At 40.3% G+C, this 10,403-nt stretch overlaps 1 protein-coding gene across 3 annotated transcripts in view; it reads right to left on the reverse strand.

Annotated features, from left to right (window-relative positions):
• LOC109929769 (nucleosome-remodeling factor subunit BPTF) overlaps window positions 1-10,403 on the reverse strand; it is a 60,003-nt gene that overhangs the window by 15,932 nt on the left and 33,668 nt on the right. For all 3 annotated transcript variants that reach the window (XM_048610852.1, XM_048610851.1, XM_048610850.1), the window contains exons 13-16: window positions 5,693-5,918; window positions 3,419-3,666; window positions 2,337-2,510; window positions 537-729 (exon numbers count right to left, since the gene is read on the reverse strand). In XM_048610852.1, the coding sequence (XP_048466809.1) occupies window positions 537-729; window positions 2,337-2,510; window positions 3,419-3,666; window positions 5,693-5,918 (841 nt within the window). The remainder of the gene's footprint in view (window positions 1-536; window positions 730-2,336; window positions 2,511-3,418; window positions 3,667-5,692; window positions 5,919-10,403) is intronic.

Here is a 10,403-nt window from a genome sequence, read left to right on the forward strand (position 1 = left end):
TTTGTACAGACTTTATAGGTATATCTTTAATTCACATTTTATTTTACCATGACAATAAGATGGAGAGACAGCATTTAATAGCTTTGAAAGTTCTTTTAAAACAAAAATCACCATCTTACTGCAGACTTACTTTAAATTTGGATTATTCAAATCAGTGGAGATAGCTGGTGCACAATGCTTTCAGACAGAGCCTTTACACCTAAATCTCTCTACAGCAAGTTTATTTCTTTCTAGCTACCAGGTATCAGTTTAATTTCTTTTGGTCAGGATTAAGTAAAGAACAGCAGGTCAGTAACATTACACCCATCCGCACACACCCACCCCCAATTACAGGATTGTTAAAGATTGTTACAGGCAGAGTATCACTGGCCTAAACAATGGAAAGCTACTACCTAGGTTGACATCTGATTTTCTGGTAAAGAAGGCAGGAGCTTTTGGGTGAAAGTAGAAGAAAAATATAAAATAAATGCAAGAAGAGGCATGAAACGAAAAGTTGACAGAAGTTTTATTAGAAATTATTTTGTAAATTTTCTTACCTGTAAAGAGCGCAGCACTCGTCTAAGACCCTCATAATCTTTGTCAGAAAGCGGGCTAAGAACAGTCATAGCATCTTCTGTAGACTGACACTGTGGGCAAACATACTCGTCAATGAGATCTGCTTCACTCTGTAGAATGCCAACACAACGTCCATGGTACCAGTTTTGGCAGCGATCACAACCGATGTAAAACCTATGGGTTTAAACAATATACACAATTTTCTTATAATCTTCACAGTTCAAAAAAAAACAGCCAAATCAACAGCATCAACAAAATGCACCATGGATTATTCATTATTTTATCAGGGTCTTCCCACCTGATCACACCAAACATTCACTGAAAAACTCGTTGAATTTTGCAGATTTGGAGGCCTCAGGTGAAATCCCCATGAGGGGGATCAATCATCATTCTAGTTCCCTGTTCCTAGACAGTTATCAAAGAATTTTGAGGTTAAGTAACTTAGTGAAAGTTAAAACATAAAGGATGGTCATTTGTGCAAGGAACCTATAGAGTCTAGGTGTCGATATGTATCAAACAAGCTGGGGAGATGGTGGGAGATGGGTGAGGAAAACTTGAAAGGAAAAGAAAATCAAATTCAGATTTTGGAACAATATCACAGGATATGTGCAAGATTGAGGCATTGGGGAATTCTGAATATTTTTTAAATTGGGAAGTAAATCAAATATAATTTCCCCATTTTGTTTGTACTTCAAAATTTTAAAAATTGCCACAAAGTGAATGAACATTACTGCAAAATTAAGGGATAAGAATTTACCAAGTGTATTTTAAAACAAGTATATATTCTTTGTGACACTACTTTTGCACTGAATTCTGCTTTCGTTTTGACATCAGTGCATGTTAAATTTGGTCAAAATTACAAAACAGAGCTTTCTTTAAACAAAGTACAGACTGTGACATTTGAATCCTGTAAAAATCCACTATATAATGTTAGTCACAAACCTTCCAAAAGCTGTTATTCTGATTCCCTCCTGCAGTGTTCAAGAGTTTTTAACCAGTTGTCTCTGAAATCAAGAATTTTTCTCCTACCTGAAAGGCCAATCTTTGTGTTTCTACAAATTCCCCAAGTAAATAAAAGATCAAATACACACAGTGCTGCAGTTAGCTACTATGGCTCAGACAGACAGTAAGCAACAGTGCCATACAGATCAGGAGAAGGTTTGGTTTGGTTTCCAGTCTTTGCAGTTTGTCAATTTCTCATTGGATTATGATATTAGTGGAGGAGTTAGGGAATGGGGAACATTTAGGTCTCTTAATTCTGACTGTTATTCTTGATGAAACTGTTTATGGTTGGTAAGGACATGATTAGCTCAGCTGTGATGCCTCACTTGGATCAACAGCCTGCCAATCTTCACGATGTGAACTCATAAATGAAGAGTGTTTGTTTGGTCGGTCAGGTTACCAAAATGCTGTGGCAAGCAACGGACAGCACACCTGACAAGGAAAGGGGCAGAAAACAATTGGAAAGTTAGGTGGTAACCTTAGCAGCTGAATGGAAGATACTGGAGAACTGTATGTACATTAAGTGCATTAGCCCAAAGTTTAGGGAAAAAAATGAAAACACTGGAGAAACATCAATTATGAAATCCATGGCCTATAGAGGGGAGATTTCAAAAGCAAAGTTATATCAAATATCACAGGCAAGCTTAATATGATTTCATGCAGTCTGCATCGCAATCAGTAAGAAAGAAACATCTGGGGAGGACAGTACTGCAGGCCTGACTCTCAAAAGTGAAACTACCTCAGGCCAATAAAAAGGCTTTGTTGACATTTCAGCTTACTGTGATTCGTCGTATGGTGTTCTACAGATACAGTAGAGCTCCTCGCTGCTGCCCTCCTGTGCTCGTTTACATTCATTGCAAATGTACTCATCCATTTTTTTAGCCTCTTTTTCTGTGATACCAACACATTCTCCATGATACCAGTTCGTACACAGATCACAGCCAATGTAGAACCTGAAAAACGAACACACACATCTGAGTGTGTTTAAGTTTTTTTCTCGTTCCGGTGAGCCACAAGCCTTTTATGCAGAGGCAAGGTGGTGGTGCAGCACTCTGGTGCCAGGCCCAGAGTATGATAAGGATTGGTTCTCTCAGCAATCCACACAGCAGCAGCCCCAATATCAGCCAGGACATTGTTACTTTTTGGGGATGGGGGGTGGAGAACAGCTATGACAAAGGGGTTGAAGTGGATTATAGCTATACTTAAACATCTGTCAGTAATCAATGACAGATGCTTTGAAAATGTCCTTTGGCTGGTTGGGAGTATCACATGGATAAGAGAAGTTGAAAGTGAAAATACAAAAACTGTGCATGGTATGAGGAAGCAAAAGAAAACCAGATGTGGTAAAGATTGTTGTGACATGGAAAACAAAATAAGTATTTATAGCTCTTTGCTGCCATTTTGGAAATGTGTCTAATTCCAATCACAAAAAGTAACCAGAAAAATCTGTCCACTTTCTATTTGGACTTTCACTGTAGAAAATCAGACGGTTCTCACCAGCATCTGCCGCCTTATGCCTGTTCAAAACTGGAGAACCACTTTCCAAGAAAGACAAAAACATCATGTGCATTGAACCAGTATGTGTATTACCGAGACAGGGTCATTAAGTATGTTCAAGGCGGAGGTAAATTTTTCATCAGTAAGGGAATCTAGGGTTCTGGAGAAAAAGGCAGGAAAATGGAGTTGAGTGTTATCAGATCAGCATTACCGGATAGCAGAGCAGACTCAATGGGCCAAATGGTCTACTTTTGCTTCTACAAGTTGCGGTCTAAACATCTGCTTGGAATAAAGAACGGAACTGGAAAAGTTTCTATTATAATAATGAAATTTTGGTAGAACAAAACATTTATTGATCACGTACTTTGATTCATCATAAGGTGTCTTGCAAATACAGTAAAGCTTTGTGTCCTTCTTGGATTCTTTTGAGGTAGTAGAAATCATCTTTTTCTTCTTGACCTTGGCAGGCTCTTTCTCCTCTTCTCGCTTTCGCTTCTGTGTCACAGCCGCTTGGACAGCATTTGCAGCGGCAATGGCTGCAGTCTGCATAGCAGCTGCCTGCGCCTTCTCTTTCTCCTTCCGTAACTTATTTCTGTCTCTTTTCAGCTCCTCCTGTCAAAACAAACAAAACGTCAGTCAACAGAAACAACTGATATAAACTACATAGAGAATGTCGTCAACTGCATAAGAACTCAGAACGCCTCTATGCGTCACTACACTGCTGCAAACAGTATCCTATACATCTGAAAGCAAAGATATCGTACTGAAAGATTAGCCACATTTTCTCAAGTTTAGATTTCACTGCCTGGTCTTCTAGCCAGGACGCTTGTGACAGTACTGATGGCCAGAATGCAGACAGTTTATTCATAAGCATTAAGTGCTGCTGATGGTCAGCTAAATTCTTGTTTGCCTATGGGAGATAAGTTTGAGGCACAGATGTTGGCATTGCCTGTCAGTGGAAACTGACTGTTTCAGATGAGTAAGCTGAATATAGTTTTTGGTTGAATTCTTATGTGCAATGTTCCTTGGAAGCAACGTGTTCTACCCTTTGGCACTTAAGGATATTATTCCACCCAGACTGAACTGTACCACTGTCTAAATTCAGAACATGAAAATGCACTAAAAAAAAACCAACCGCATAAAATTAGAAGTGGAAGATGTCTGCTTTAAAAAAAGCTAGACAGGAATAAAGTGCAAGCATCTGTTTATGTAATAATTTAAGAAAATTTAAAATTCAAAAATTAAAGGGGAAACATGGTTAAAATCAATCAGCTAAAAGACAGAACGTCAAGGGTAGTGCTAAATTGTTCTTTTTCAGACTGGACAGAAACATACAGCATTGTTCCCCAGAGATCAGCATTCGGACCACAACATTTTATGACACATATGAAGAACCTGGAGTTGGATACAAGATGCATTATTTCCAAACACGCAGCTGACTGACAGAAATTAGAAATGCAGTGAACAACAAAGGGGCAATTGCAGACTTCAGGACATAGTGAAATGTGCAGATGTAAATTAAAGTTCATGCAGAGTAATGAAATGATAGAATTTGAAATGAAGAATAAGAGAATGAAGGGAGGTAATAAGAAACTAAATAGTACAATTTTAAAAGTAATGCAGGAACAGAGTCCTGTGGTATAGTGGAGATGGTTCACATTCTGAAATATTGAAAATGACAAGTTGTTAAGTTAAAAGTTCATAAAAATCTGTTGCCTTAGAAAGAGATTTCAAGCACACATATAAGAATGTTATACTAAACATTTATTTCTAACCTTGTATCTCTGGCTCTTTTTCCAATTTTATTCAATTTGCAGTTGAATTCTAATTTCAGGCACATCAGAGGAGCACTAATTAGGCCTTAACTAATATATTCTGTCAGTTCTGGGTACCATGCGTTAGGAAGGATTCAGAAAGAACATTAAGAATAATACTTGAAATGAGGAACATAAATGATATGGAATGTTATGTAAACTGGGACTGATCTTTTCAGAATAAAGACGACTCAAAGGAACTTGAGGGTATTTGGTAGAGTAAATAAGGGTGCAGTAGTAACCAGAGGAGACAATACAAATCTAAAAAAAATTGTCAAAATAACCAGAGAGATGAGGAGAATTATTTAAAAGAATGAGCATTGATTTGAAATCTCCTACTTGAAAGTGTAGGAGGCAGATGAAATCATAATTTTCACAGAAATCAGACATATACTTGGAACAGAACCATTTTCAATATTTGGGGAAAAAGAGATGTTTGGAAGAGCTATCATAATTAGTTAATGAGCATGCAGGCACAGGCATGGAGAGCTGAAATGTTTACAAGAATTCACAATTCTATGAAATGCAAATCGAGAGTTTTGAACATTTGAAACCATGGAGGTATGCAAAGAATAGCTTTGCTCTTCCCATTCCTCAAAATTTCTCCGTTGACATTGCCAAAAAGATTCCAGTAATTATTCATTTCACTGCTGTTCCTGGGACCTTGTTTTGGGAAAATAAAAAATCATAGCTTTTATTTTTGCCACAACAGGGACTGTGCTTCAAAGTAATGAGGTGATTCGCTACCTTAAAAAGTTATGTGGGACCTGAAAATTCTGAAGCGCTGTAAAGAAAAATTTACTTGATGCTTATTTGTCACATACCTGCACCTCAATTTGAAGCTCCTTGTCCAACAATGCCCTTTTCTTTAGGATCTCAGCCTTCAACTGTTCTTTGTGTTTGAACAACAATGCTGATAGCTTCGTGGCATTCTGTTTACTGCGCTTCTGCTCCACGTTCTCATCTCGTTTCCGTTTCTTTGCTGCTTGTTTTTCTTCCTTGTCAATTTTATCCAGAATATACTTCATAACCTGGTTACAGACAATCATTCTGGATTCAAAGAGAGAAATAAATAAAGTGAAACAGATCTCCAACACACTTCAGTAACTTAGATTTTTCTTCATTAAACATTTTGCGTTGGTCAACTGCAAAAAAAAAATCCTTACATAATCATTTCTTCATTCATTACAACCAACCAACCAATGGATACATTCAGAAAACACATCATCTTCTGCCATATTAACATACAATTCCAGGATCATAGATTGAATAATTTCCTTCTTCAGAAATTTTACCGCAGTGAAAGCATCTGACATCCTTCTGTATGATGGATTTCACAGACACTCAACTATTCCTCATGAACAACAATTTTGGTTGAATAATTATGCTGATATTAGAATAACAGCTACTACCTGTTCAGGGAGAAACTGTTGTAGCAAAATCTGGGAAATCTATGTAAATCTCCACTTAACTCCAATTTTATGAACTTGAAAATAAACTAAAATGAATTCATACATTCTTCTGACATTCCAGTTCAAAATTCTGAGAATAATTAATCAGATGTCAAACAGCTCATTTACATCTGTGATCTCCAAGGCTACTATGGTCAATCATGTGTTGAGAGGAATGACCAAGTAGGAGGTGGACAATTCCTATTTGGTGACATGAAGGAGACCTTGCATAGTCCTTAGGGGCTATTATCACAAACAAGGGATTAAACCAGGAAATTTTATGGTCAACAAGACGTAACACATATGAAATGAACCATGAACTAGTAGCATAATCAACAGGATGATGGTTTTGCAGTTGGACCAACGACAGCCATTTTGGAACAAAAAACTCGATTGCAGGAAATCACGGAAGCTATTCTTTGGAAATAAGCAGGTTCAGGAACAAAAATGGGGAAATCCATTCAGTTGAATTGTCATACAATTCCAAAGAGAATAAACTTGTTATCTCTGTCCATTCTGTGAAGTTTTAAATACACTTGATAGAAACAGTTTCAGAACAGCATCACATTTAATTAACTCTACTTGCGATGACATCAAGTTTCACTAATGAATAGACAGTTACTCATTATACATTCTCATTAATGATTGAATGCACTGTAATTTATTCACAAAATAATTAGTCGTGAATCATAACAACAGGACGTACAAGGATACATTCTGCTCCGAAATTTAAATCAATATTGCCTAACGTGTGCAAGTGTCAGTATAACTATCAGCATGGTTTAGTGGCAGGATCTTTCTTCCGAGTCAGAAGGTGATGGTTTAAGTTCTACGCAATTCTGGCCTAACACTCCAGACTCGAAGGAATGCTGCACAGTTGGTGTCACAACATTTTAACTGAAGTGTCAAACTGAAGGCTTGTCTGAATTATGGGGATTGAAGTGTTGCAAATTATTTCAATTAATTATTTTGAAACCCAGAATCACCCTCTCTGGTGTCCAGTATAAATCTCAAGAGGCAGCATGACAAACAAAAAAATTCCATTATGATCACCAGCTAAAGTGGCTGCTCTGTCTCCAACATTATAAGTGACTCCACTACAAAGCTGTAAACCCCTTTGAGATATTCTGAGATCAAGACAGATATAAATTTTTTATAAAGCTTAACAGACAAAGTTAATGTTGATGTGAACATAGCATGAATGTTTTCTTGTTTAAAACAGAAAACCTAAACGCTACATAACAAATACTAAACATGAGGGGGATATACAAGGGTTCAAACTCAGGTTCTCCAAAAATTGTATTTGTATTAAATTTTACCTTTTAATTACCGTTTGGATTTGATAATGTAAATACCAACCTTCTGAGGGACTGCAAGTGGTGGCAACTTTGTTAGTAAGATTGCAATGTCACTACCAAGTAAAGCACTGAGCACATCAGTCCAGAAACAGAGTGCTGCAATGCTACATTACTGCCAAAGAAGTGAACAGCAGCTGCCGGTCATAAAAATGCACTGGCCATATATTCTCTTCTCTTTCAATTCCTCCCACTTCCGACAGACAAAGGGGGTGGCCATGGGTACCCGCATGGGCCCAAGCTACACCTGCCTCTTTGTAGGTTACGTGGAACAATCCCTCTTCCGTACCTACACTGGCCCTAAACCCCACCTCTTCCTCCGTTACATTGATGACTGTATCGGCGCCGCCTCGTGCTCCCACGAGGAGCTCGAACAGTTCATTCCACTTCATCAACACCTTCCACCCCAACCTTAAGTTCACCTGGACCTCTCTCCCCTTCCTGGACCTCTGTCTCCATCTCGGGCAACCACCTAGAAACCGATATTCATTTCAAGGCCACCGACTCCCACAGCTACCTAGAATACTCCTCCTCCCACCCACCTTCCTGCAAAAATGCCATCCCCTATTTCCAATTCCTTCGCCTCCGCCGCATCTGCTCCCAGGATGAGGCATTCCACTCCCGTACATCTCAGTTGTCCTCGTTTTTCAAGGACCGTAACTCCCCCCTCTCAGTGGTCGAGAACGCCCTCGACTGTGTCTCCCACATCTCCCGCAACTCATCCCTCACACCCCGTCCACGCAATAAGAACCAAAAAAGAATCCCCCTCGTCCTCACGTACCACCCCACCAACCTCCGGATCCAACACATCATCCTCCGACACTTCCGCCATCTGCAGTCCAACCCCACCACCAAAGACATTTTTCCCTCCCCACCCTTATCTGCTTTCCAGAGGGACCACTCTCTCCGTGACTCCCTTGTCCGCTCCACACTCCCCTCCAGCCCCACCACACCCGGCACTTTTCCCTGCAACCGCAGGAAGTGCTACACCTGTCCCCATACCTCCTCCCTCACCCCCATCCCAGGCCCCAAGAAGACTTTCCACATCAAGCAGATGTTCACCTGCACATCTGCCAATGTGGTATACTGCATCCGCTGTACCCGATGTGGCCTCCTCTACATCAGGGAAACCAAGCGGAGGCTCGGGGACCGCTCTGCAGAACACCTGCACTCGGTTCGCAATAAACAACTGCACCTCCCAGTCGCGAACGATTTCAACTCCCCCTCCCATTCCTCAGACGACATGTCCATCCTGGGCCTCCTGCAGTGCCACAACGATGCCACCCGAAGGTTGCAGGAACAGCAACTCATATTCCGCTTGGGAACCCTGCAGCCCAATGGTATCAATGTGGATTTCACAAGCTTCAAAATCTCCCCTCCCACTACCGCATTCCAAAACCAGTTCAGCTTGTCCCTGCCTCGCTAACCTGTTCTTCCTCCCACCTATCCCCTCCTCCCACCTCAAGCCGCACCTCCATCTCCTACCTACTAACCTCATCCCGCCCCCTTGACCTGTCCGTCCTCCATGGACTGACCTATCCCCTTCCCTAACTCCCCACCTACACTCACCTTTACTGGCTCCATCCCCGCCTCTTCGACCTGTTTGTTTCCTCTCCACCTATCCTCTCCTCTATCCATCTTCTATCCGCCTCCCACTCTCTCCCTATTTATTTCAGAACACCCTTCCCCTCCCCCTTTTCTGATGAAGGGTCTAGGCCCGAAACGTCAGCCTTTCTGCTCCTATGATGCTGCTTGGCCTGCTGTGTTCATCCAGCCCTGCACCTTGTTGTCTCGGATTCTCCAGCATCTGCAGTTCCTACCATCTCTGGCCATATATTCACAGGTTGGAAACAAACTCCAATGACACCCATAGAACACAAGACACGTACACAAATAGTGCGTTATTTTGCTCTAGCATTCTGTTTTACGACACCATAGATTCCACATTCACAGTCATTTTGCCATTTCATAATGCACTACTGTTAAATTTAGAGTCTGTTGAACAACACAAGTGTACAACAGCTTCATAAAAAGCTAATACAAGAACTACCTGCGCACCAGTCATAATGACAACAACGTACACACAGGGCATACCTGCACAACCAAGATTGTTGTGAAGACTAACATCACTAAACCACATGTGCGCAGATGGTTCGAAACCCATCTTGAATGCTACCCCGTGTTGGTTTGCCTTATATTGGTGACCGTGATGTGGAGGTGCCAGTGTTGGACTGAAGTGGACAAGGTCAAAAATCACACAACACCAGATTATAGTCCAACAGGTTTATTTGAAAATACAAGCTTTCAGAGTCTTGTTCTTTCCTCAGGTGTTAGTGAAAAAGGTTGCATCAGACACAGAATTTATAAGCAAAAGATCAAAGGGTCACAGAACTGATGCAAATGTATTGAACTAACCTAAGATGGCTATTAAATCTTTAATCAGTTAGAAATGAGATGCAAGTTTTGGTTGATTAATATGCAAATCCCAGAATTTATTTCAAGTCACTGCCCCAAGATAACTAAAGGTTCTATGAGTATACCAGAGGTGGCAACTCAGGTCAGACAATGCATTTGAGGTGTAAGGCCTTGTTAGAATCTGTCTGTTTTTTTAACATGGAGTCAGACTGGTTTTATTTCCAGAAGTAGGAATTTGCAAAATGCCACATTGACTGTCTACAAATTGTGCGCTTTTTCAACAAAACAGAATGTATCTCAAATGCAAAGTCATT

Source organism: Rhincodon typus, chromosome 23 (assembly GCF_021869965.1).
Source record: "Rhincodon typus isolate 14 chromosome 23, sRhiTyp1.1, whole genome shotgun sequence".
Lineage (NCBI taxonomy): Eukaryota > Metazoa > Chordata > Chondrichthyes > Orectolobiformes > Rhincodontidae > Rhincodon > Rhincodon typus.